The following is a 26,995-nucleotide window of genomic DNA, read 5'->3' on the forward strand; positions in this document are numbered from 1 at the left end:
AATGTCGAGACACCAAACCTCTGTAGAGATACAAGATAACTCAAGCTCTGTTCGAATTCAGTAGTGATATTGACAAGAAATCTTCGTTTCGATATGCCTTTTTGCTAATTAAAGAACACTTCTAGTATTTCAATTCTTACCAAAAAGTAACAATCATGCTCATGTCCATATGATAAATATGAAACTTGTGTGTTCTTGCACAGCTTGAAACATGATGACGTATTTTCATTGAAATTGTTCGGATCTGTCTGTTGTTGATCAACAGCATCTTTAAAACAAAAGACTCAACATCAGTTGCTATTGAGAACTTTTTTGTGGTACAAAGCTCCCTTTGAAGTGATACTCAATCAAGAAAGTATTGTCAAACGCATATTTCATCTCCAAATAACTCACTCCAAGTCTACACTGCGTTTTTGTAACCCGTACAGTACAAAATAGTTCTATCCTTTTTTTGGCCTCCCATAAAGAAACTTCATTGCAAAGAGACCTCTCATCACTTCCAACAATTAAAATTGTCACAACAAGTGATTCTCAGTCATCTTTGTCAAACGTATAATTGCCTCCCATCCTCACGAGATTATCATCTTGTTGTTGAGTTATCTTTGAAACATCACCACTCTATCAACCATATGGCTGCGACATCCTCCTGTGAAGATTTTCTTGCCCAAGCTTTGCTGAGTTTAAAAGAGAGCCCAACCTCTTTTAATATCACTTCCTCGACGATGACGACGACTGACAAATCCGATCATCATAGACAGTCATCTTTGAAAGGTTGTTGTTCATCAGACAATAATACCACTTCCTTTGTCTACATTCCACCCTTGTTGATGGAACCATCTCTGCAAGATTCCTATTCTGATCTAAACCAATACGAGAAGCTGCAACTGAAGAGCTTAACGGATGGTTCATCCGTTTCTGGTTCATCGTCATCCTCGTTGTTGTTGCGAAAGAAGCAATCCATCACCACGATGATGAACACTCACACTCCCTCACTCTTCCATACCACCACCACCACAAGTTCAGCTGCAACCACTTCACAACAACGACACGACATCCTACAAAGGTCTGATATGGACCGAAAACAGAACTGGGATTTGATCAGTCCAGTTGGAATTTCAAAACCCAGAAAGATGATCTCTCGATGGTATGCAGAAAGTGGATCATCATCTCTGGTGGGTCATCCTTCCCTTCTCAACACAACAACAACAACCACCTCTGTATCATCCAATCACACAACCATCTCTCAACCACTCCCATCGAATAATACCAAATTGTACCATACTAGATCTGTCACAGACTCTTCTCAAGTGTATCAACATCATCAATCTGACCGAAGTGATTCTTCGACTGGTGAAGAAGATGACATGGAAGAAGCATCCAATGCAGATGACGATTTCATAGTCTCCTCTGAAGAAGACGCTAAGAAATCAACTCCACAAAAGAAGAGAAAGACCACAATCCGAAAGAAAAAGAAGCACACAACTAAAGGTCAATTCAATACTGGGTGGTGGTCTGATGATGAACATCTTCGCTTCTTAAAAGGTTTGAAAGAATGTGGTCACAATTGGAGCTTAATAAGTACCAAGTACGTGAAAACTCGAGGTCGAAGACAATGTGCAAGCCATGCTCAAAAGTGGTACCAATCTGAGAGATATGCTGAGGAACGAGAGAAAATGGATTCCCTCTAGTTGCTCTTATTTCTGTGTAACATAGAATCCCCAATTTTGTTGTAACAATAAAAATCCTTTAAGATAATTCATTTCTGAACATCAAACCTTGTCGATGGATGACAAAGATTTTTCCTTCTTCTTGTTCTTGGATGCCATTGCATCGAGTTTTTTGAGGTCGATTTTGGCTTTCTTTTTTACAGATACTTTTTTCTTTTTCTTATTCTTGTTGCGAAGTTCTGTCACTCGAGACACTGTCCTTACTTTAAAAACTTCATTCATACTCTCTGGCATTTCAATAAGTGCCTCTTTGTTCAAACATAATCTACTGAGGTCAATGAGCAATCGTTGAGGTGAAAGAAATCGAATCCACTGTTTCGTTATCGAAGGAAGACCTGTATCAGTGAAAACCATTTGCCAGTTCGGTAGTCCTAAATGCAAAATCATTAGTCGAAAATATTCCACAAATGTTTTTGAGATGAACCACCAATTCATTCCCAAATCTTGATACCAAATTTCAGCCGTGGCAGGATTTTGTGATTGGTCTTTGTATACAAAACAAACACGTCCGTTGCAATGCGTTGTAGAATTGCTCAATTCAAATGCAGCATGAAATGGATGAGACGCTTCTGTATCGTCATCTTTCCGTTTTACTTCTACCATCTTTTCTATGGAATGTATGGACATGTATCCCATCTGCACTTCTCTCTCTTCCGATAAACTTATCTTCCACTTCAATAAAAATCCATTCGAATACAACAAGAAAGATTTCAATTCCGATGGCATGATTATTTTGTTTGTCTTCTCCCAAGCATCCACTTGCGATGGCGTGGCCGGTTTCGTTTCAAATAATTGTACATTCTTGACCCCTTCATGAGACTCCAAGAAGTGAATGAGGCTCAACGCCACACTATCAAACATTTCCTTAACATTCATTTTTTTTGGAGGGAAAATCAATTACCAAAGACAAACATGTCTTGAGAGTGTTCGTTTTTGGTAATCTTGAGGATCATATCACACACAAGATTAGATGCGGTAGATTCTTTTTGAAGACGAGCAGTTGTCAACCTGGGAAGAAGTTGTGGGTGAGCTAGCACGATTTTTCGTTATATTAAAAATGCCGCAACAACAGCTGACAATCGCAAGTCCGAAAACAGAAAAGAAAGACGAGTCACACCACCACGACCTCTCGTCGTCATCAACAACAGCGACCACAGTTGGTGGTGATACTCCCGTTCAGCTTTTTGAATCGATGGCATCTGACTTGGTGCCATCACAATTCCAGGAACATTCGTTAGAAACTTCATCATCATCAACAGATACCACCTACTTCAGAATGAGCGAGAGAGGTCTCACAACGACGACGACCGTGTCTTTAACGTCATTGTCATTACCCAATCATAATAATATTGACAGCAACCACACTCAAGAAATTCCGTCCATTCTTCCAATCACTCCATTGGAGAACACTCTTTCAACGACGACGACGACGACTACTCTATCAGCAGCAGATTGCACGACGATGGACACCACATCCATTCCAATTACTTTGCACAATGATGATCTCAACAACATGACGACGAAACAGAACCCTACGGAATCAAGAACAACCACAACAACCTCAAGTTCATCATCACCCTCTCAGCAACAACAACAAGAAAATCCAACCTCCTCGACGAGCCCTCCTCTGACACCCTCTCTTCTCCAAACAACCACAACCACACACAACAGCAGCTTCGTCGTACCACGACACCACACCCATCATGGCTCGATTGGAGAAGAAGAAAAGAGTATTCCGAGCTGCGTGGTTGTTACTACTAATAACAGGAGGAGGAATGAAGGAGAAGAATTAGAGGAGGAGGAGGAACAAAATCTCACTCCAACCATACGAATCAATCGTACACTGAACGCATGTCATAATCATTCGACCAATAATAATGATAATAATAACAACAACAAGAACAACAGTAATGAACATAACATGATCCAATCAACACCTTCAACCTCTTCCACTACATCATCCTCAACTCATCTCAACAACACAATGATGAGTCCAGTAAAAACTCCTTCCGAAGAGAAGGTACTCTCGGGGAAGGTCTTTAAGCATTTGGCGAATTATCTCAATCATGTACACAATAAGAAGGAAGCAATTGAAAGAGAAGCTCAAATGACGCATCATACGAGAGGCTCATCACCCTCTCAAAATCCCACAACACCACACCCATCCAATGGTGTATTATTTCATCATCACCAATCTCATACATTATCAACAACAACAACAAGAACAACAACATCAGAGAATACTACTCTTCGTACTCTCTCACCCAAGCCATTGAGCGAGTTCACAACCAATGGCAATACTGCAGTTTCCTTGACCTCTCCTTCTACTAGGTCAACCACTAAAATCTCTACTCCACAGCATTCTTCCTCTCTCAAATCATCATCATCAACTACTACTACCTCATCCACACCTCAATTTTCTTCTTCTTCGACGACCACAAATATTAATCACCATCAACAACATCATCATCACTTTATTCCAACAAGCCTTAACAGTGGAAACAATGTAGCAATCATTAACGGAAGGAGAGTTGTATTGAATTTTCAAACATCTACTTTGAAATCATCACAATCATTTCTGATGCGTCCTTCTTCAACATCCACTCCGAATAATCAAAAACAAGCTGTATCAAACCCTAATTCCTCAAGAAGTGATCCCTCCTCGCCGACGGCTGTCGACCCGAGTCCTGGAATTTCTCGAAACCATTCTGACACGACCTCACCATCTAACAAAACCACATTGATACAATCTCCTTTTTCATCGAATTCACGTGAATCGTCGACAGAAAATTCTTCACATGACACAACGACAACAACCACAACTAGTGGTTCAACAGTTCCATCCATCTCTCCAAATCATTCATCAAACATGAATAACGAAACAGTGAGTAATGAGGACCAATTTGTAAATACATTCACTTCATCACATGATACCAATCTCACGAATGCTTCATCCCCAAAAAACACCAATTTTGTTACCCCTAATGTTTTTCAAAACTCTGACCTAGATCATTCAAGTCCTTCCAAGATCAATAATAACGAGTTACTCGAGTTACTCGAGAATGGCAGTAACACTTCACCGTCATCACCGTTCCAACAACCATCTTCTTCAAATTCTCCAACTCAACATCTAAGCAGCCTTTTCAATTTGATTGCCAACAGCTCAAAAGCCTTAAAAGAAGCACACACAACCATCAATTCGCCAAACAGTACGTCGAACCAAATTTCAACATCTTCACTATTTAACAAGTACAGACATAATAGGAGCAAAAGTAATGGACAAAATCATGACGGTCCAAAAGATCAGAAAAATTCAGCTGATTTTTTAACCAATGCAAATAATAATTCGCCTCCAAAAAGACAACCCTTTCATTTGGATTTCAATAACAAGTCAAATGTAGATGATAATGTGGATTTCACTCATGACATGTTGTCAGTTCGATCTATTACCAGCGTCACAAGTTATGTTGATCAAGATACTATAACGCCCCGTGCAGATAACATTAATTATGGAGCTTTTGGTGGAATTGTTGGTATTGGATCATCCATCACTCAACACGTAAATGAAAATGTTGGAAACAAAACACCAAGAAGAAAATTAACACAACCAAATAATCCTTTAACACCTAGGTCATCAAGCAAAACAACACAGAAACCCAAATTTCGATCTGGACGGAGAAGCAATTCTTTAGCTGCCTATGCTGCAGATAACAATAACTATTTTTTTTCACCTGAAAACAATGGCAGTGAATTTATGAATCGAAAAGATACTGCAGCAAGTGCTTCGTCTTCCTCTGGTTCTGAGCCAAGTCTTTTTCTTGATGTAAAAGCTTCCTCATCAATGCACAGAAGCGCATCTAGCGAGATACCGACCTCGTTACAGATTTCACCAGTCACACCAACAAAATCTCACATTGGAAGACTGGCCTCCTCTCCTGCAGGTGCTATTTCCTCAGCAATGGCCCGAGGAGGAGAAGTGGCAGCCTCAGCATTAGATAGAAATCCCAGAGATGGTAAAGTATCTGCTGCCTCTGCTCAGAAAAGAGATTCTTTTGGCGTTGTCATTCCATCATCGCCTCTGAAACAAGTGGTGTCATCCCTCTCATTTTACCTCCCAAAACTCACACCTTTGGATGAAGTTGCAAAAAATTCAAATATTATCATTCATGCTGTAAAGAGAGGATGTATTGCACTTTTGGAATGTGTGCTAAATGACACTATTGTCAACTCCGTTAGAGACAACCACAATGGAAATTCACTGCTTCAAATCGCAATTCAACACAACCAAGTGGAAGTTGTGGCGTTTTTATTAAGCAAATACGATGTCAATTTGAATCACACGAACAAAATTGAAGGAACAGCTCTTCATACAGCCTCCACAAAAGGTAATTGTGACGTACTTACTCTTTTATTGACTGCTGTCACAAAAACTGGCTCTAAGAAAATGGATTGGGGAAAAAAAGACATTTATGGAAATGCTGGTATTCACTTAGCTTGTGAAATGCATGATGTCAAGGCTGTAGAAACTCAAATATTACTCGGAGTTGCTCCAACTCTAAAGAAGAGAGACTCCGGTGTCACCGCACTTCACATTGCTGCAACCAAAGGTTATTATGATATTGTGAGATTATTAATCTATTTTTATTCTGAACCAATTACCTTCGCCAACATGAGAGACGACAACGGTATGACCGCCTTAATGAGAAGCGTGATGAGCATTCACTGCAATGACACCATGGAAACGGAAGAATTCTTTGAGAGATATTACCCTGCTTATTATCCAAATTCCGCGCTAGGATCCTTTGAAAAATTTATTCGAACTCATTCACGAAACTGGAACAAGGATTTGACACAAAACGAACGAGAAAATTATTTGAAAGTATGGGCCTTTTTATTGAATGAGATTGATTACAACGCATGTTGCACGACCAAAACCAAGGCACACGGTCTCAATTTGTTCCATTTAGCAGCAATTGCCAATAATGCTGTATTTTTGTCATTATGTGCCATCTCCTTGCCTGGGGAGATTTATCAGAAATTATTCCTTGAGCATGACAAGTATGAAGGTTTTACTCCCCTTCATGTGGCTTGTTGGTACAACAATATTGAAGTTGTGCAAGTCTTTTTATCGATTGCTACCGAAAATGTTAAAAATATCCAAAAAAGGAAATCCATCAGAGAACGACGAAGATATACAGATTTTGATTCCTATGATCGAGAACACCCTTCAGATTCAATGGTAGATTTACCAATCACCAAGAAGAAGAGTGATTCTGAATTATTTTCCATGAATTTTCCATCCAATTCTAGCATTGCGCAAAATATGGTGGGAAGTAGTGATGCCTCCCTAATTGCTGATTCTTCCAATGATAGTCACACACATTTAACAAGTCAACTCCGTATTCACATTCCTGAACTTTGTTTGAACGTCACAAGTGCATCTGGAAGTCAATCCACACCTACTCCTAGCACTCCAGGAACTGCACGTATCCTTAAAGGTCTTGAAAAACTTTCAAATTTAATCAAAACACCTCGAGTGAGAAGCCCCAACAGCAATGAAGTTGTCTCTTCGAGAAATACTACACATCAAACACCACCAAAAACACCTGTCGATGAAAGTGGAGCAAGTCATAGCAGCATTGACCAAAAATCTGCAAAATCTGGTTTCAGGTTTTTCAAGCGTTCTCGTCCGAAAAAAGGAGCTAGAATTCATCTCGACGAATTACATGAACAAGAAACATTACCAGTCGTATTCAATGATCGAAAGAATATGGATCCACACAATTTCCGTTATCCCATCGACACACCCAACTTGTATGGAGAGACTGCATTATTTGTCGCATTAGAACGATTCAAACTGATATTATTGGAGGAACAAGAAATTAGAAACCCTCTTCTTCAAAAGATGATTCTTGAAAACAAACGAAAGCATCAAAACGAATTGAAGAGAGAATACCAAGCAACATCTACACATACTAATGAACCTATTGCCACCTCTGCAAACTCTCCACTGGGAATTTCTGCACACTCCATCTATTCTTCTCCATCTTCTTCAGATAAGAGTTCACGTTTTCCAAGCTTCCGTCGATTGAGTAGTGTTCACACAGGTTCTTTTAACATGGATAAATATTGGGAAGCTTTATATTCTCGCCTCACCTCCATCGATAACATTGTTCACATGTTGATTGTGGCCAAGAGTTGCATGAAAACAAAGAGCACTCGTCACAAAGATGTCACCATGCCACTCATGGTTCAACGAATTGTGGATGAAGTTGAAAAATTACCAGATGAAGGAACCAAGCTCTCTGATATTCACAATCACATTTCAATCAAGTATACACTTCTTTTGAAGCATTACAAACATCATCGATAGTTTTGTAATTCATGTCAACAATTAATATCTCAAAGCTCAGTATAGAGAGATTCTCCGAAATGTGAATAAGATCAATACGGAGTTTATGTCCAATCCAAATGCAAATCAGCAACTTCGACATGCGATAAACACTTCTCCGAACTGGAATGATTTTATTTTACAAAGATGGTTGAGGAGGTTCATTCTTGAAGTAAACATTGGAAACGGAGCTGTTTGATTATGATTTCGCATACATTGATGTCCGTCAAGTATTTAGTGCGCGCTGATATCTTTGACACTCGACTTGCCATCTCTCGAGAGGATGTTGTTTCCATCTTTGACAATGGCTTGACAGATTCCTATTCTGTCATTGTCTTGCTTCACAATTCTATTATTTACGAGTACACTTTCAGTAACAAGACATGCACTTGTCAAGCTCAGCTCGATCATGGATATCCATTCGTTTCTCCATGCTATGTATTTTCAGGTTACAATCAAGTTCAAGCAATGTCGATTGGCTCTTACAAAGTTTGGCAATTAAGAAATTCACAATTTCCTTTTACGCTCTTTCTCAATGTTAGGTAATGGATTGGTGTAAATCATTAAATACTACCTTTTGATGTTTAATGTTAATGTTTAAATAAATTAAGATTAATATTTATTTTGATTTTACAATGTCGTTGTAATGACTTCCTGAATTTGATGGAAAGAACGAGTTTAAACAAATGCCTTTTCGAAAGAAAAACAGCAACCCACAAACAGAACATTCATGTTCGTTATCATCATCATCATCATTGAATAATATATTAATGCTATATATGATATTTGGGGATGTAAAAATTAATTTCAATTTTTCTTGGAAATGCTATTTTTCACAACAGAGATTATCACGGAATTTTAAATGTTCCCACATTAAGTGACATTCCACTCAAAAGTGAATTTTTCGAACAAGACAATGACCGTGTGCGATGCATGGCCACAGCGCCCATGTACTCCATTTTTGGAACTGAGAATGATTATTTATACATTTTTATTCATCCCTACTATAAATATGGGGATATTTTTTGGTCTGACTTTTCCGAGCAAACCATTCCAAATTGTTACAATTATTCTTTCTTTTATAAGGGAATTAAGAAAATTTATGCCCATGCAGAGGTTTGTCTTGTACAAGATGGAAGCAACGAATGGTACTTGTTTGACATGAATCACAACAAAAAACCTGTCCTTTTGCGAGAGTTGATGAAATCTCGTGCTCCTCAAGATTTTGAGGAAAATGATACCATTATGGATGTTCTGTGTACGGGACAAACAACCATCTACATCTTGACGAAATGTCTTAAGGTATTTATTATGGTATATAACCGTCGGAGTTACTTGTATTATGGTTCTTCGTCTGTACGTCTTCGTGAAGACTCGTTGGTCATCTCTGAAATGTTGAAGAAACATGTTGGTGATAGGAAAGATTACCACATTTCTATGGACAGAACCTCAAAGGATTTGTGCTTTTATTTGACCTGTCCAAACTCTGAAAAACTGATCACGGACAAAGACAAAAAGAAGACGATTCTCTCTCCCAATCAACAATGGTTCCAATCCAAGATAGTAGCAAGCTTAAAGGAAATAACCAAGTCCAGTCTTGGCAAAAGAAGTCACAGCATACTCAATGACGCTATTTCATTCTCTGACATTTATCTCACAAACACGAATGGCCTAACTCTTTGCACCATCGATCACCTGGAACAAGGAAATCACGAGTATGAGAGCACACCAAAAAAAAGAAAGAAATGACAGACATCAACTGAAGCAAAAAAGTTGCTCACGATTGGGTTTTGACTGGAAGATTGTCACATAATTCCTAGTCATTCATAAACAAGGAAAGAACTTTGCATATTTATTGTCTAAGAAAGCAATTTCTTCTTTATTTTTACCTTTCCTTCTTTTTGGATTCCTCTATCAAATCATTCAATAATTGTTTCAATGTCATCTTTTTCAAATAAAGTCGAATATATCGGTTTTCAATTGAATAACTATCAGTTCGATAGCAATAAAGAATTTCGTTGCCCACTAACACAGGCTGTGGAAACATCATGTCATACAGCTTCGGCACTGTTACAATTACGTTCCAATATTGTGTAAAGAATGAATGATTCAAAAGTTTCAACAATATCTCAGTCTTAGGGTCAAAGTTGAGCATAAACAAACACAGTGGATTGGCATCAAATAAATCGTCAGAACCGACCTGTTTGAATTCTGAGAGAGCTTTTGTTTTCAGTATTGATTTGGGGAATTTTTGAGAGGCCTCGTCCAGATCACAACTATCGAAATGATCCAAGAATTTGTATGGACTATGTATCATTTCTAATGAAAGTCTTCCATCAGTATTGAATTTTGAGAGTATTGTTTGTGTCTCTTGCAACATTGTGGCTAACTTGTCATCAACATCACCATATAAATGTCGATCCCAAATTGAAAATAAAATTCTCTTCACACATCGATCTGTGAATGATTTTGAAATCAATCCTTGATGAAATAACGTCAACAATAAATCTTCATGATCTGGATCATTGAATATCGTGTTAGAGAGTTGTTTCTCTAAATCTTTCTCAAAATGTGAATCTCTTCCAAATTTTCGATACACTTGGCGACATCTCAACAGAGCCGTAACATATTCATGAATGTCTCCATTTTTGAAATTCAAAAATTCACAGGTTGGAGTTGCATTTGAACTTGAATAATAAATACATGCAATTTTTTCAGAGTATTCACGTGAATGTTGATGTCCTAAAAATTTAAGGAGAAATTCTTGTGAAAAGTAAAGAGTATTAAGAAAATATTCCAACAAAAATAATTGTGGTTCTCTGTCGATGGTGAGAGGAGAGAAACAATTCTTGCGTCTGTAATCATATCTAGTGCATACCTGTTTGTGCAAAGGTCGTTCAAAGAGAATTTTGTACGTTTTTTGAAAATACTGTCTAAACTGCTCAAATACATATATTGCCATGTGTGTACTTGTATGTCTGTAAAAGCAATCCTGTAGTAATTTCAAGAGTAGGGTTTTCATGAACTTAGTTCTCTTTTCAAAAGAAACTTTGCATTGTAAATAGTGAGTAATTCCTTCAAAAATAGTATTCAAAGCCACTTCTTGTGATACTGTTTCAGTTCCTTGATGTTCAGCAACTTTTGCAAATAGATTTGACGTGGCTTGTAAAACATCAATCATCACATGATGGTTTTTCTGTTCTGCTTTGAATATGGCTCTATCAAAAACCATTCGTTGTAATGAAATAATGTTACGTTTGTTCGTTTCTTTCATGTTTAAAATAAATTCCCAATAGGAAATTGTATGATCCATCCTTAAATTGTTGTAAATTCCAAGCCCTTTACGAATACGATCTCTATGAAATTCAAACTCATTTAAATACTTGAAATATTCACAATGGATAATGCTACTCAAAAAGTTCAAGTTTGTGGTTGACTTTTTTTGAGCCTGAGATTTGATGGATTGCCATAACTCTTGTTCCTTAATTCGAGAAAACGTGGAGAGAAATATGGATTTGATCGATAATTTTCTATTCGTCATCATGATGTCCTGATGATGATGAAGGATGTTCAGTGTTGGAGGCATTGGATCTGTGATTGCATTGCGAGTGCATTCTTCTTCTCTCACCATGATGGACTTTTCTTCAATCCATCGTTCCAATTCGTGATTCAATGTTCCAAGAATTTTCCTAAACAGTGGTTTGATGATCTCCTGAGAAGTAGATTTGGATCCTCCTCTCTTGTTGTTCATCCTTTTGGGAGAGAACATTGTTTCTTCTTTGAAAAAGTATTTCCGATAAAACTCATCCAACGAAAGAGGACCATCTGGCAGCATGAACAATCTCGTCTTTTTGGAATCTGATGCAACTGAATCCATCATTGTTGTCTTCATCATCATTGTAGGATTGGTAGATCCTATTGGAGGTCGACAATGAGCCAATTCTTGTTTCTTCCAACTCTCATAAAGAAGGTACATTATATCGCATAATTGTCTCTCCCAAAACTCATCATTCAATTCAGTACATTCTCTCCAATGTCGATTCAATGAAAAGACATTGATAAAGTCTCTCGGAGGAATGATGAGAAAATCAAAGAGATAGAGAATTAAATCCTGATGGAGATGATTCATTTCTTTCCCAGAATAATCTATATATGAACAACAACAAGAGGAAAATATGAATATACTAGATGATGATGATGATTAGAAATTACAGAAGAACAGTCTTTCTTTTTCATGGTGAGGCAGTTCTTGTTCAATCTCAAAATTCACCCCTTTCTGAGTGCCTGTTGATGATGACGAGATGCAACACAAACAACTGTTTAGATATTACGATCTTGATAACTCATGTGCCTTCTCTTGGTTCTCAAGATCTGAAATCTTTTAAATTCATCACCCTGTTGGAAACTGTTTCGTGTCGGAAGCAAGTCTTTGGTTCCATTTTCTTTTCTGGACTCTTCTTTGTTGCATCCCGTCTAGGAATTGGCTTGAGAACCAAGAGAAAGCACAAGGAAAATGATGTTTTGTATTTAACTGCTGTGTTCTGCTATTCGAATTGGACAATTTCAGCCATACATTCGCTGCTGCAACGAGTGGTTCTCAAGTTTGAGAGGTCTGATCTTCCAGAGGCAGCATGAATCCTATATATTCTGAAGGAAGCAATGAGCAATTCAAATCCTCTCTTTCGTGCGCACTTTAATTTCCAAAAAAAGATTTAAAACTCCAACTCCGTCTTCGGATTTCGAATACCAATCGAAAAAAAATTCAAAGTTCCATTTCGTTCTGATCTGACTGCATCCTAATACGAACCTACTCGATTACACAACATTCGTTCATTGGTATCAAACATTTCTTTAACAACAACAACAACAATAGAACATGTCTCAACCATCGATGAACTCATTCATGTACGATTTAATTGTCATTGGTGGTGGCAGTGGAGGATTAAAAGCTGCAAAAACTGCTGCCGATTTGGGAGCCAAAGTTGCCTTATTGGATTATGTCAAACCTTCCACTCAAGGTAACACTTGGAAAATTGGAGGAACTTGTGTCAATGGTAAGTATTGATGATGACGATGATGAATTGTGTGTGTGTGTTTGAATGAGTGTTTTATAATTCTTTAACAACACTTTCTTTATAAAATCTCTCCTTATCACATTCATGGTGTTTGTTTTAACATCACTTGGCGGTGTCACCTGTCCACAGTTGGATGCATTCCAAAAAAACAAATGCATTTTGCTGCTGAAATGGGAGACAAAATTAGACAAGCCATCAACTATGGTTGGAAATTGCCAGGATTCATGGACAGGACCATCGAGAATGATGATCCCTTCAATCACTTTCCTCATGAAATTCGAAAAGATTATTTCGATTGGAATGTATTAGTTCAGGGTATTCTAAATACTCGCTCAGGATCACATTTCGTCTACAAGAATGAACTCAAAAAACGAAAAATTGACTTTTATGAACAATTGGGACAATTGAAAGACGCTCATACGGTCTCATTGGTGGGTTCATCCTCCTCCTCCTCCTCCTCTAACAACAATTTGTTATTAACTTCCAAATATATCGTTTTGGCACCCGGTGGAAGACCACACATCCCTTCACAAGTTCCTGGAGCACTCGAACATGCCATTACGAGTGATGATTTATTTTCCTTACGTTCACCTCCAGGAAAGACCTTAATTGTCGGTGGAGGATATATTGCATTGGAATGCGCTGGATTTTTGAGTGGATTGGGATTTGATGTCAGTGTCATGGTTCGTTCACAAATTTTGAGAAATTCCACCTTCGATCGAGAAGTGGTCACTCATTTGCAAGAATCGATGGAACTGAATCACAAGGTTCGATTTTTACAACCTTGTATTCCATTAAGAATTGAAAAATTAGAGAATTGTGACAAGAAGAAGGTGTATTATATTTTGAATACAGAGACGGACAAGAAGGAATATTCAGAAGAATTCGATACTGTCATGTTTGCAACAGGACGTTCTCCCGATGTGAAAGGATTGAATTTGGATGCTGTCGGTGTGCAATACATCAAAGAAGAAGAAGAAGGTCAAAAAATTATTGTCGATCAAGAGGAACGAACCAGTGTTCCTTCCATCTTTGCCATTGGAGATGTCATTGAGAATGGTCATAATTTTGAATTGACACCTGTGGCCATTCAACAAGGAAAATATTTGGCTTATCGTCTCTTTTCACAACCATTCACTGAGACCTCAAAGGCGTCGTCTTCTTCTTCTTCTGAGGAAAGAAAGACAAAGCAATCATTTCAATTGGTCGATTACAATTGCGTTCCAACCACTGTCTTTACACCATTGGAATATGGTCTCGTGGGTTACAGTGAAGAAAAGGCCATTCAAGAATTTGGTTCTGAACATTTAGTGATCTACAAGAAGAAATTTAACATTTTGGAGTACAAAATACCAGAAAAAGCAGAGAAGGGATTTGTCAAATTGATTTGTCTCAAGGAGAATGAGAGAGTTATTGGTTTGCATTATTTGGGACCACAAGCAGCGGAAGTGACTCAAGGATTTGCTTTGGCTCTGAAAAAGGGATGTACGAAAGAGGAATTTGATGATTTGATTGGAATACATCCAAGTAATGCAGAGGCTTTTGTGTATTTAGAACTTGGTGTATATGAGGATAAGACATGTTGTGGTTAATAAAATTGATTTGAACTGTCAAATGCTTGTAAATGTGTCTGTACGGAGTGACATTGTCTTTTCAATCATTTACAATTCATCCAATGCAACAATTGAGATTAAACTCAAAGTTGAGACAGTCATTGAGTTGATGGATGCAATTGGTTTGTCAATAGGTTCCATACATGAAGAGGGATGTTGTGATGCATCCATATGGAGGGTTTGTGATATTTTGATAGAGATGGATCAGTTTTGAAATGTGTTGAACATGATTTTTTCGGTTTTATTGTTTCAATAGATATGTAGAACGGCAACGTAATTATCACTTAGTGTATAATATAGATGTTCCATTTGGAAATCTCTTCAATTTGTCAGAAGGTTCACACCTCTTGTCATGTTGAGGATAAAGAAAAAGGTGTAAAAATTCAGAAGTGTTTTAAAAGAAGAAGGAACAACTCAATATTTGAAAGAGACACTTCTTCTGTTTATGGTTGTGAGAGGAAGAGGAATCACCTCGGTTGGATCGAAAGAAATCAAGAAAAAACATTTCGTTGTTGATTTTTTAACTCTTGTGATCCATTGGAGCTGTCACTCTTTTGAAAAAGTCAACACAGACGAAGGTGAACTTTAAAAGTCAGGAAATCTATCTCTCCTTTCGTTTTTGTTTGTCAATTCCTTTTGAGGAGTGAAAAATTAAATGAATCGATAGGGGAACAGTGATGAGTTCGTCATCATCGTCACTTGTTTGATTTCGAAATGTCATAAGGAAATCAGATTCATTTCCTTAGACATGTTTTTTAAAGAATTTTTGGATCGAAGGTTAAATAGGCATATATGATACTTGCAAAAGTTCATGTCCAACCTCTCTAACTTCCATGCCCATAGTTCTAATTGTTACCTAATCGTGGAATTCCGGTTTCAACATGTTCTTCAATATTTCAAAGTGCTTGAGAAACACAACACATTAATAAAAGACAAATTTCTTCGCCACCTGCATTGACCAATGATGTAAAGATCTACAGGAAGAGATGTAACAATAACAACATGCATCCATTTATCATGCACATCATTCAATAAAAAAGTCAATGATTCACAGATCCACTCCGAACTAGTGTCATAAAATCTCGCTCGGTTGGAGGAAGTGGATCCCAGTTGAACCATGAAAGGTGACATGCACTCACCCAGAGTGTCATGTTTCATTCAAATATCATAAAACAACTCATGATATTTGACCTTCCTCTTCGTTCCTTTCAAAAAAATTCAAATACTTTCGCCTTCTGTTCAGAATTGCTCTTGTTATGACTGGAATGAGCAGCATCTAGTGAGAATAGGTCAAAAAGAAAATGGCATGATGGTCACCGATTGGTGCATTGCCAAACCATAGTTTCTCTCAAAGAATTCCTTGCTGTTGGGTGAATTATGTCAATCAAGCTGTGAGTGGGAATTGCTCATGGTCCTTTCGAAAATGCAAGCCATGAGACCCAAGGTAGATCTTCTAATTTAAGAAACATCAATCCAAAATACATCATGTTTGTGTTTTAACTCTGAGTATATACAACTTGTTTATTAGGCTTTGCTTTCTAAACAAGAAGAGCCGCTTGCTGACCAAAACTGAAAAAATTGATCAGAATTAGAAGATTGGGAGGAAGAAGAATTGGTGGAAGAGGGAGCAGAAGAATCAGATGAGGAGCTAGAGGAAGATTTGGAAGATGCGTGTTCACGCAGAAGTCTTTGGAGTTCTTCAAAGTCAGAGCATATTGTCAAGTTGTGGATGCATTGATGAGTGTCGAGACACTTCTTGGATCGTGAGCTCGATGATTTGAAAAGGCCCTTCTTATAGTACACTCGAATACGAATACAATGGTTTTGACAACTCTTGCAGAGTGCCAAAGCATGATCATATTCTTCTTGAGATGAAAAAGAGACCCAATTTTCATCTTGACCTAGGTATTTAAGGATTAAACCACTTTTCGAGGATAAACTACTCGAAGAAGACAAAGCCAAATGAGAGTCACTAAGGTGCTGTCTTTCGCTCGTTTCCTTAGCAAGACTCAACATGATAAGGTTGTAAAACTCTTGATATGTGGGTGGGAGAGCGATCTTTCGAATCTCTTCATGTTTTGTGTTACCCACTGATTCCGTGTTTGTTTCAGATCTGCTTTTTTTAGCATAAAAATAAACTTTGCCATAGAGTTTTGGGGAGGATGACGACGAAGAGGTGGAAGAGGACAGTCCCTTGCTAATGCTGCTATCTGCACTGAACATTGTTTGAGAATAATGTCAACAACAACGACGTGTAACGGTTCGGGTAGTCGAAAAAATCGTTTGGCTAGACACAACGACGGCTATGATAGCGTATAGGGCAGGGAGGGAAACTGCAACGTTTTTTTTAAAAACTGCGAAGTTGTTTGCGAGCATCTTGAAATAGACTTGCATTATTTTTAGGCTGTCCAATAGAAAATCGCCCCAAATTTTAGTTTACAATGAGAAAAAAATTTGTCTCTTGCTGGGTCTGTGTTTCGCCATTCTTGATCAAATTGAAGTGTATGCACAGGTGACGTTTTGAAACCATTTTTCCAATTTGGAGGTACGAAAAGATATGCCAGAAGAATTCAATTTTCCAAAGGAGACGAACTAGATAAAGATGAATAGTTTTAAAGTTGTAAATAGTTCAGTGTGTTCACTGTGTTTACATCGTTCATGGGGTCGTTACAACAGCTGATCTTTTGTCATTCTTGCCCAAAGGTCTGTCTTGATGTAAACACAGAGTGTAACACATTGAACTTCACTAGGATGCGAAAAAGTCACTTACATGACCTTTAATGTGACTCTCTCTTTATATTTCCTTGTAAAGGATTGAATAACAGGAGGAACTACAGTACGAAATAAGAACCTGAATCTTGGATGACAGGTTCTGATTGGACCACTGCAACATCACATCCAGTTATATCCCATTCACGATATTTTGCCTGCCACATGTGACAAACATACGAATGAACACACAAGTACTCGACACTCATATATTTCATGACTCATCCATGATCACAACGAATTAGGAACCAACAACCATCAATTCACTTGATCGAACGGCTCGACCGTTAAGCAGAAATTCCCGCCAATTTGTCTACAAACTCAAATTCCTATCCGTTAACAACCTTATTTTTTGAAAACAATCGAAAGAAAAACCCTCAACACCTTGCAACGTTGCGTCTACTACGACGACGAAGACTCCAACAAGAATCATCATCAGTGTTTGGCCCGTTTCTTTGAATAGACTTTCCGTTTGAACGAGAGAGAGAGAAGCGATATTATCCCTTAACAAGCTTTTCTCTTCAACAACACATTGTCCTACTTGTACCACAAGTCGATATTATTTGTCATTACGTTTCGGATTCTTTTACGCGTATATATCTATCTATACATTTAGAAGAAGAAGAGATTCACCCAACAACATCCACCCTTGTGGCCAACAAACGTTTCTTTGCTTTAATCCTCCTTTCCGCAGCATCACTGTTGCCACTCTCTCCATTATTAATAACTAAATATTCTCTCTCCAGTCTCATCATATATGAACAATATTCGAAACCCAAGAGGATTCGGAAATGTACTTCCCCTCTCGAGGCCTGTCTCAACAGTCTCAACAGCACCCAAGAGAATAACAACAGCAGCCACTGGTGTCGTCTCTTCCACTCCAACCATTCCTTCAGGCAAATCAAAAACACCTCTCTCTAACATGATTGTCGAGTATGCCGACAAGGGAGGAGTAAGGAGTATTGCATCTTCCTACAAGCAAGGAGAAATGCTTGGTGAAGGAGGCTTTGCTAAATGCTTTGAAGTCACTGATTGTTCGACCGGAGTAAGCCTCGCTGCCAAGATTATTCCAAAAGCAACTCTTATGAAAGAACGAAACAAGGATAAGCTTCTCAGTGAAATTAAGATCCATAAAAAGATGTCTCACAAGTATGTGGTGGGATTTGAAAAGTTTTTCGAAGATGCCCACAATGCATATATTATATTGGAAATGTGTCATTGCAAATCACTATTAGAAATGATGGACAAGAAGAGGAGACTTTCAGAGGCAGAAGCTCAATACATTTTCTTTCAAATTTTGATGGCAGTCAAGTATATGCACTCATGCAGAGTTATTCACCGAGATTTGAAATTGGGAAATATTTTCCTGGACAAGTACATGAGAGTGAAGATTGGAGATTTTGGATTGGCCACCGAAGTACACAATAATGAACGAAAAACCACAATATGTGGAACACCCAACTATATTGCACCTGAAATTTTACTAAGCAAGGGTCACAGCTATGAAGTGGATCTTTGGTCTTGTGGTGTCATTCTATATACACTCTTAATCGGTACTCCTCCTTTTGAGACTGAGGATGTCAAGACTACCTACAGGAGAATTCAAGAAGGAAAATACTCGTTCCCTGCTGGTGTCAATATTTCTGAAAATGCAAGAAAGTTTATTAAGAAGATGTTGAATAGTGATCCAAAGGCAAGACCAACTGTGGATGAGGCGCTAGCGGACGACTTTTTCAAATCCATGAAATCGACAGCTTGTCCAACCTCCTTAATGAAATACGCAGAGATTTATTGCCGAGTGGATGTGAAAAAGAATTTGGAAGCTCTCCAAAAGGAACGTGAGGAAATGCTCAAGAAGAAGCAAGAAGAGGCCAAAAAGGCCATGGCTGTTGTGACAACATCATCTCAGCAACAACCACCTGTGGCCAGAGAACCCTTGAAGGCCATTGATCCAAACACTCTGAACAGTGCAAGAGATAGAAAAGATCAAGGCATTATGGATAAACTCTTCAAGAAGGTTCTCCCTTCAAGAAGAAGACAAGATGAGAATCAGGAAAATATTCGTCCTCAATCCACCAAACTCTCACCTACTCAACCATACGCTCGAAAAGATTTGAAAGAGTTATCACCTTCGGTTTCCCCTAAACTCAGATCTGCACGATCAAGCTCTACACGCTCTCCAGTGCCAAGAACCAAAGTTCTCTTTTCTCTAGACTTTCCAGATTATGGACTGTGTTACCGTCTGAGCAATGGTGCAACAGGAGCATTTTTCAATGACTACTCGAAAATGGTTCTCTCGCATGACAAGACTCGTATCGATTACTATGCCTACAATCGTGACGATATTCAATCTCACGATGAACATTTTGTCTACTCATTGACCAGTTATCCTGAAGAGCTTAAAAAGAAAGTCACACTCATCAAGTACTTTAAGGGATGCTTGGACTCTGCTATCAAGCAAGAGAATCGTCCAGAGCTTTTTGAATTGACTGGAGAGGATCAAAGTGTGTATGTGAAACGATACCACAAGTCTAGCATTGCATCATCATACAGGTTGAGTAATACTGTCATTCAAGTGAAATTCAATGACAGGGCAGAGATTATGCTGTCCAACAATTCACATATAGTTGTGTACACTAACAAGAAGGGACAAAAGGAATATGTCCATGAAGATTCTGTCTCATCTCCAGAATTCCAAACTTACATTGCACACACTAAGGACCTCCTCAAAGAAATGATGAATGACAGTTAAATGTGATCAACTTGAGAGCCCTTTCAACATTTAGTACTTGCCTTGGTTTGAACACCATTAAATTGGTTGTCCATTTTAAGGCTTTTTTGTTGTTGCAGTAACCCCATGACATTCACAATGATTATATTTGTATAAATATTATATTCAATTATTTATATTGTGTGACAATCTATTCTTCACAAGCAGCCACAACAAGGGATTTGATAATAGTGAACACTCGATGCATGTGTGGAGATTGAATTAAACTACGAACTTCTAACTATCAACACGTCCATCATTGGTCAAGTCACACTCTCGCTTTCACCTTAGATTCGACTTTATACATGCATTTCGTTTCCAATTACTGTTGTCAATAGAGAGTCATGTTGTTGGTTGCAAGATATTTCGAGGAGAGATATGAATTTCTCAAGGTTGATCTCTCAATCAACACCACTACTCTCGTATCATTGAATGCATTGTCTCTTTGACAAGCGAACAAAAAAGAAGATTCTGAAAAATGATTTTTTCGAATGATCATTCACCCCATGACGACATTGATTTCTCATCATCAAACCATTTCAACTTTTCAGAAGAGGATGGGCGTAGCAGCATGATAATATCTCGGAATGATCAACTAGTTAATGTAAATAATGATGCAATCCATCATCAACAACATTCTCAACAGCACCCCTCAAAAGAATCACCAAAAAAGTATCGGCAAGCAACATCATCATCATCAATGATCATTCCGAGTGTTCAAGATCAAACATTGGAAACGTTTCATTCTCTCAGTCATGTTTGGAATGAACAACAACCCCTCTTGTGGATTCCAGAAATATTTTTATGTATTTATTTGTATTTGGATGATGTGTTGGATGTCATTAAATTGTCAAGGACGTGTCAGGCGAGTTACAAAGCATTTCGAAGTCCCTATTTATGGAGAGTGGAAATGGAAAAGAGAAGAATTAAAAATTACTATAGTAGAGGAAATCATGTCAAATTTCAGCTTGAGAATATCAATATCGAGAATTTACAAATTATTTATGGTTATTGCAAAGGATTAATTGACAACAAAATTAAGAGTATTCATGAAGAAAGAATTGCACAAAGAAAGAATCATCTCAATCGACTTCGTATATTAGAGGTTCAACAAGAGTATGCTTTTAAAAGTGAAAGCATTGCCGAGAAAATTATTTTAGCATTTGCTATTAGCATGATCATTTCTGTGCCCTACACACGAAGTATAATGTTCTATATTGGATACATGATGCATATTGTTGTCACACTATTTGGGTCCATCATCCTTTATGTAGAAATGACAGATGTGACCAAATACCTGGTCATTGCTGCGTTTTCTCTATTAAGCTGGAAGTTATTTTGGTTTCAAATCATGGATGGACTCTATCCTTTGCATTACATTTTCATGATTGGTGCTACTTTTCTTGCTTCCTGGTTTGTAAAAAGAATGATTTTACAATCAAGAAAAGAGCTCTTAAAGATTAAATATGATGCTGAAAAACATCAAATACAAGAACAGTTGAAAATAATTGACGCCTCAATTGCAGAGAGAGTGTTACGACTTGAACGAATCTCAGCCAAAATTCCTTTAGAAAATGAGGGCACATCTTGGAAAACTGTCAAGTATAACGTTTGTAATGTGATGTAATGCAAATTAAAAACAATAGTAGTAACGGCAAATGCAACATGTTCAATCCATCAGTCACACCATTGTTACATGTAACTAAATTATGATTGGATAAAAAGCGTTCGGATTGGTTCGCGTCGACATGAAACATTCCAAATTTTCATTCAAAATGGATATTTCCTATTTAGTATGAGCTGAAATCCCAGCAACCCAAAGCTCTCCCATCGTTGATTTGATTAATTCACGGTTGGGATCCATATGATGTTCTTCGTTGTTCCTTGATGTGATGTTTTTCACTTCTCAAAGAATGGCTTAAAATCAGCGGCAATAAGGAATGATTCGGTTTGATCAATCCAATAGAAAAAAGTGAATATATTCATTCTCCATTCTCACTGCACCATTGAGCGAACCAAGTCCAACACTATACTCTCGACATTATCATGAAAAGCTCTTGTTCCTCTTCCTCCAATAACCATAAACACTCGGCAGTCAGGAAAGTAAATGTACCCTCGTTGGTCATGGTGAATAGTCCACGTGTGCAACAACAAGGTTCATCCTCCCACTCGGATCATCTGGTTGTTGTTTCGGCTCATGCTTCATCGGCGCATCCAGCTACAACCTCCTCAACCAGGAATTCATCTCCTCGATCATCATTGAACAATTCAATGACTTCTTCCTCATCGTCAAACTCTCCTCCACAACAATTGCCACGCCTTCCATGCAAGGAATTTCATTCTCCACAAATCAAACTCCATGAACGAGATTTACTTTCCAGCGCAGACAATTCCAGCATTATGGCATTCATGCCTTATTTGAGAATATTTGCACCAGGACTTCATCGTGTCTTATCGTGTCAGTCATTTGTGAAATCACTCTCTGTGGACGAACAAGTGTGTATGCAGAGTTTGGTGTGTTATGTGTATGGACATGTCGTCACATTTGATCGAGATTTACAATCCTCTCTGAGATACTTGTTGTGTTTACAGGAGGCTCATGGAGATTTGGTTGAAATTAAGCAACAAGCTCTCGAACATGTGAAAAGTTCTCTTCGAATTTCGAATGTGTTAAATGCTCTCGAAATGGTGGATGCTTATTTAGTTCGAATCGATCAATGTTTCTATGGAAACAACAAGATCTTGGAAAATGATGAGAATGGTGGTCTCTCAAGAAATGTCCATGTTGTAAATAGCGTCATTTCACAACAAACACCACCGCAACGAACGGAAGATGGCTCCACAAGGATGGAAGATCAGAAAAACTCTCCATGGTTGCAACAACTGTTGCATTCCTATCCATCAAACAGCACCTCTCCTCTCAAAATTGTACGAGATTATTGTCTCAGTTTTATCAAGCGCAATGTCTATGAGCAAGAATTCGATCTTCGTTTCAATCCACGAATTGAAAAATATATTTTCCAATTCTACAATAGAAAACCAACAGATATGGAACCATGGAAGGAACGTAAATATGTGGTACCTTCAAACGCCTTGGAATTGCTCTTGGAAGATCCACTCTCAGATCATGATTTTGCTATTTGTGTGAATGAGAATGAATTTATCCAGGTTCACAAAACTATACTTGCATCGAATAGCTTATTCTTTGAATCCTTATTACAACATCAGCAGCATTCCAACACTTCCATCACAGGTGGAAGTACTTCCATTTTCACCGATATTCGAAATCAAGTGTTTTATCCTCAACCCGATACAAACGTGTGTCCGCTCTGAGATGTATCATTGAGTATTGTTATGGTATTTTCAATACTGAACTTATTCATGAAGATAATATTCTCTCCATCTTGGAAATGGCTCATCAACATGACATGAAAGGTTTAGTCTTTAAATGTACACTACTGTTGAGAGAGTATATTCGTTTGGATAATTTCATGAGAATGGCCGAATGATGTGAGGATTTCATCATGTTGAAGATGAATAGCAGCACCATTACAACTGCTCCTTCTATGCGCCCCACCACGACCACCACTAAGAAGGATCAAAGCAATGATAATAACAATGATCAGGAGGATCATTCAAGCACCAACTCGGCGCTCTTCAAAGAGGTCATTGAGATGGTCGTTGAATTTGGAGCCACTCATTCGATGGATCTCTTTGAATATTATGGAAAGGAGCGGTTGGGTATTTCCATTCCTCTCACTCTAGCCTCCATGTTTGAATGGTGTTTATTCAAATCGAGCAATAAATAAATTTCTTGACTTGTTTTTTACTCTTCTCTCTTTGGCTTTTATATGTGAATTCATCGCATTCATTGAAAACTACCAATTCGTGTTCATTCACGATGGTCGTATGCTCACTCCAGTATTGAAGCACACTGTTCTTTCCATTCTCTTTTGTTGAATGTGTGTCGGAATTGTCTTCGGAATTTCCGCACATTGTAAACCACTTGCCTCATTCATGAAGAAACACGTGTTCAGATCTGAATTTTGGCGCTCGATGACCTTTCCCTCAAGAGAGAGAGAGGGACAAGCCTTCTCTCGCTCTGCGTTATCCAGCTGATGCTCTGTGCAGTATTCGAGCAATCAGTCCTGTCTCTGCGCTGGCCATTGAAGAAGAGCTTGCTGGATTCTCTCTTTGGCAAACAACTGTTGGGATTCCGAAGACCAACAGCAAAAAAAAAATGTTCTCAAAGCACATTATTTTGGCTGCTCTCGTTTTGAGTTTTGTGGCTGTGGTTTCTGCTGAAACATTCTTCTATGAGCCTTTCCATGCAGGATGGGAAAAGAGGTGGGTGAAGAGCAAGGCTAAGGATAACTATGGTGAATGGAAGCATACTGCCGGTGAATGGTATGGTGATGCTGAGGAAGACAAGGGTATCCAAACTGCTCAAGACGCCAGACACTACTCCATCTCGGCAAAATTCGATAAGGTAGCAACATGTAGAGGAGAGAAACCACTCGTTCTTCAATTCTCCACCAAGCACCCACAAAATATTGATTGTGGTGGTGCCTACATTAAATACCTTCCAAGCGGAGTCAATCAAGAAGACTTCAAAGATGACACTGAATACAGAATCATGTTCGGTCCTGATGTCTGTGGAAGTGCTACAAGAAGAGTTCACTTCATCTTCAACTACAAGGGAAAGAATTTGTTGTGGAAGAAGACTCTCCCATGTGAAACCGATCAACTTACTCACATCTATACTGCTATCATCAATCCTGATGCTTCTTATGAAGTTCAAATTGATGGTGTGAAGAAGGAAAGTGGTAACTTGTATGATGATTGGGACTTTTTGGCTCCAAAGGAAATTCCAGATCCACAAGCCAAGAAGCCAGCTGATTGGGTCGATGAAAAGGAAATTGTTGATCCAGAGGATAAGAAGCCAGAAGATTGGGATCAACCAAAATATATTCCAGATCCACAAGCCAAGAAGCCAGAAGACTGGTCCGATGAAGAAGATGGTACATGGGAAGCTCCTCAAATTCCTAACCCAGATTACAAGGGTGAATGGAAGCCAAGAATGATTCCAAATCCTGCCTACAAGGGCGAATGGTCTGCTCCACTCATTCCAAATCCAGATTATGTCTTTGATGAAAATGTTGGCAAGTACAACGATATCGAATATGCTGGTATCGAAATTTGGCAAGTGAAGGCTGGTACTATCTTTGATAACATTTTGGTCACTGATGACATTGATGTTGCTAGAGAACAAGCCCAAAAGGTCGTTGAACGTGCTAAGAAGGAAAAGGAAGCTTTCGATAAGATTGAAGCTGCTAAGAGACAAAAGGAAGAAGAGGAAAGAAAGAAGAGAGAAGAGGAGGAAAAGAAGAGACAAGAAGAGGAAGCCAGAAAGAAGGCTGAAGAAGCTCCAGCAGAAGAAAAGAAGGCTGAGCACGATGAGCTCTAAATTTTGAGATACACTGAGCAGAGTTTTGTTCATCAATCAACAACAAATATAAAAAAATTATAATTCTTTAAAAACTTTTACTCAATTTCCGATCGATGATCACGAAATTCATTTGTGTGAAAAATTCAAAATCAAATTGTTTCATACATTAAGTAATCTCCTGCGAAGTTAACGCATTGAAAATAAATAAATAATTTCAAACAGACCAAGTTTGACCTTAGTAAACAATAACTGAAGGTATGGTTGTTTTAATTTGGTGGCATGTATTTATGTACATTTAAGATCTTGTAATTTAAAAAAATTAGATTAAGCAAATAAATTCCAATCGTTCACCTTGAGAGAACGAACAATTGTTTCGAAAAGTTTCATTCTAGGAGATTGAGATGCTTCGTCAGCACTTGAATATTTCACAACAGGATCATTCAATGATATTAAGATATCAGTATCGACGTGCTTCAATCTTACAACCCACAAAAAAACAGTAACTTCATCCATTCCTCTATTTTTCTCTACCATCATTTTCCCTACAGCTCCTGTGGCATAATCGGCCATTGGAAAATTATTTGCTCGTGTTTGTTGAGTGTCGTCAAAAGGTTGCAAGAGCAAAAATCTTTGATTTACAGCAGCATGATTCGCATCAGCCAAATCATGAAATAAAAAATCCATAATCTTTGCATCCGATACATTTTCAGATCTTGATAAAATTTCAATAATCACAGAAGGACAACTCGATGATTGCACTCCTCCACCCGATGATGTTGGTACTTCCAAATTGTCGGTCCAAACTTCCTGATTATCTGGAATTTCTCTGAAATTTGAGGCATCCAAATAATGCACTGGCAACAAAATAGACATGGCTCCTCCAAACAATGGACGGACGACAAGATCCGATCCATTGGCTTGCACTCCTTGTTGTGATGGTTGTTGAAACATTTCTATTATTTATTTTTTTTTGTCTCGCTCAAAAAGCTTCCGTTTTTGGCTCTCTTAAAAAACTAAAGTCGGAACAGAAAAATTCTCTTGGATGGAATTCCGAGAGTTTCCCGTATTGCTATTCAATATATCAAGAGAGAATATGTGTGTGCATGAAACACATTGTTGGTGAATGCTTCTGAAGCAATTTGAAATCATAATTCTCCTGTCCTTCCTTGAAGGATCATTCAAATAATATTTACAAATTTAG

General features: G+C 38.1%; 13 protein-coding genes across 13 annotated transcripts; 9 read left to right on the forward strand and 4 right to left on the reverse strand.

Moving 5' to 3' along the window:
* Positions 1 to 629: 629 nt before the first annotated feature.
* FDP41_007993 (uncharacterized protein) lies at positions 630 to 1,688 on the forward strand (the record flags this gene model as incomplete). The annotated part of the gene is made up of 1 exon (XM_044711798.1): positions 630 to 1,688. The coding sequence occupies one exon, from the start codon at positions 630 to 632 to the stop codon at positions 1,686 to 1,688; it is 1,059 nt and encodes a 352-aa protein (XP_044568791.1).
* Positions 1,689 to 1,769: 81 nt separating this feature from the next.
* FDP41_007994 (uncharacterized protein) lies at positions 1,770 to 2,603 on the reverse strand (the record flags this gene model as incomplete). The annotated part of the gene is made up of 1 exon (XM_044711799.1): positions 1,770 to 2,603. One exon carries the CDS (start codon positions 2,601 to 2,603, stop codon positions 1,770 to 1,772), a length of 834 nt encoding a protein of 277 aa, XP_044568792.1.
* Positions 2,604 to 2,784: 181 nt separating this feature from the next.
* FDP41_007995 (uncharacterized protein) lies at positions 2,785 to 8,100 on the forward strand (the record flags this gene model as incomplete). Its single annotated transcript, XM_044711800.1, has 1 exon — positions 2,785 to 8,100. The coding sequence occupies one exon, from the start codon at positions 2,785 to 2,787 to the stop codon at positions 8,098 to 8,100; it is 5,316 nt and encodes a 1,771-aa protein (XP_044568793.1).
* Positions 8,101 to 8,337: 237 nt separating this feature from the next.
* On the forward strand, positions 8,338 to 9,867 carry FDP41_007996 (uncharacterized protein; the record flags this gene model as incomplete). The annotated part of the gene is made up of 2 exons (XM_044711801.1): positions 8,338 to 8,660; positions 8,961 to 9,867. The coding sequence occupies 2 exons, from the start codon at positions 8,338 to 8,340 to the stop codon at positions 9,865 to 9,867; spliced, it is 1,230 nt and encodes a 409-aa protein (XP_044568794.1).
* A 136-nt stretch (positions 9,868 to 10,003) lies between these two features.
* Positions 10,004 to 12,247, reverse strand: FDP41_007997 (uncharacterized protein; the record flags this gene model as incomplete). The annotated part of the gene is made up of 1 exon (XM_044711802.1): positions 10,004 to 12,247. The coding sequence occupies one exon, from the start codon at positions 12,245 to 12,247 to the stop codon at positions 10,004 to 10,006; it is 2,244 nt and encodes a 747-aa protein (XP_044568795.1).
* Positions 12,248 to 12,994: 747 nt separating this feature from the next.
* FDP41_007998 (uncharacterized protein) lies at positions 12,995 to 14,785 on the forward strand (the record flags this gene model as incomplete). Its single annotated transcript, XM_044711803.1, has 2 exons — positions 12,995 to 13,172; positions 13,323 to 14,785. The coding sequence occupies 2 exons, from the start codon at positions 12,995 to 12,997 to the stop codon at positions 14,783 to 14,785; spliced, it is 1,641 nt and encodes a 546-aa protein (XP_044568796.1).
* A 1,545-nt stretch (positions 14,786 to 16,330) lies between these two features.
* Positions 16,331 to 17,029, reverse strand: FDP41_007999 (uncharacterized protein; the record flags this gene model as incomplete). Its single annotated transcript, XM_044711804.1, has 1 exon — positions 16,331 to 17,029. The coding sequence occupies one exon, from the start codon at positions 17,027 to 17,029 to the stop codon at positions 16,331 to 16,333; it is 699 nt and encodes a 232-aa protein (XP_044568797.1).
* A 1,303-nt stretch (positions 17,030 to 18,332) lies between these two features.
* On the forward strand, positions 18,333 to 20,327 carry FDP41_008000 (uncharacterized protein; the record flags this gene model as incomplete). Its single annotated transcript, XM_044711808.1, has 1 exon — positions 18,333 to 20,327. One exon carries the CDS (start codon positions 18,333 to 18,335, stop codon positions 20,325 to 20,327), a length of 1,995 nt encoding a protein of 664 aa, XP_044568798.1.
* Positions 20,328 to 20,823: 496 nt separating this feature from the next.
* Positions 20,824 to 21,972, forward strand: FDP41_008001 (uncharacterized protein; the record flags this gene model as incomplete). Its single annotated transcript, XM_044711809.1, has 1 exon — positions 20,824 to 21,972. The coding sequence occupies one exon, from the start codon at positions 20,824 to 20,826 to the stop codon at positions 21,970 to 21,972; it is 1,149 nt and encodes a 382-aa protein (XP_044568799.1).
* A 419-nt stretch (positions 21,973 to 22,391) lies between these two features.
* On the forward strand, positions 22,392 to 23,678 carry FDP41_008002 (uncharacterized protein; the record flags this gene model as incomplete). Its single annotated transcript, XM_044711810.1, has 1 exon — positions 22,392 to 23,678. The coding sequence occupies one exon, from the start codon at positions 22,392 to 22,394 to the stop codon at positions 23,676 to 23,678; it is 1,287 nt and encodes a 428-aa protein (XP_044568800.1).
* Positions 23,679 to 23,869: 191 nt separating this feature from the next.
* Positions 23,870 to 24,154, forward strand: FDP41_008003 (uncharacterized protein; the record flags this gene model as incomplete). Its single annotated transcript, XM_044711811.1, has 1 exon — positions 23,870 to 24,154. The coding sequence occupies one exon, from the start codon at positions 23,870 to 23,872 to the stop codon at positions 24,152 to 24,154; it is 285 nt and encodes a 94-aa protein (XP_044568801.1).
* Positions 24,155 to 24,585: 431 nt separating this feature from the next.
* FDP41_008004 (uncharacterized protein) lies at positions 24,586 to 25,812 on the forward strand (the record flags this gene model as incomplete). The annotated part of the gene is made up of 1 exon (XM_044711812.1): positions 24,586 to 25,812. One exon carries the CDS (start codon positions 24,586 to 24,588, stop codon positions 25,810 to 25,812), a length of 1,227 nt encoding a protein of 408 aa, XP_044568802.1.
* A 306-nt stretch (positions 25,813 to 26,118) lies between these two features.
* On the reverse strand, positions 26,119 to 26,745 carry FDP41_008005 (uncharacterized protein; the record flags this gene model as incomplete). The annotated part of the gene is made up of 1 exon (XM_044711813.1): positions 26,119 to 26,745. The coding sequence occupies one exon, from the start codon at positions 26,743 to 26,745 to the stop codon at positions 26,119 to 26,121; it is 627 nt and encodes a 208-aa protein (XP_044568803.1).
* Positions 26,746 to 26,995: the final 250 nt, after the last annotated feature.

The sequence above is a fragment of the Naegleria fowleri genome (assembly GCF_008403515.1).
Source record: "Naegleria fowleri strain ATCC 30894 chromosome Unknown tig4, whole genome shotgun sequence".
Taxonomy (NCBI): domain Eukaryota; phylum Heterolobosea; class Eutetramitea; order Acrasida; family Naegleriidae; genus Naegleria; species Naegleria fowleri.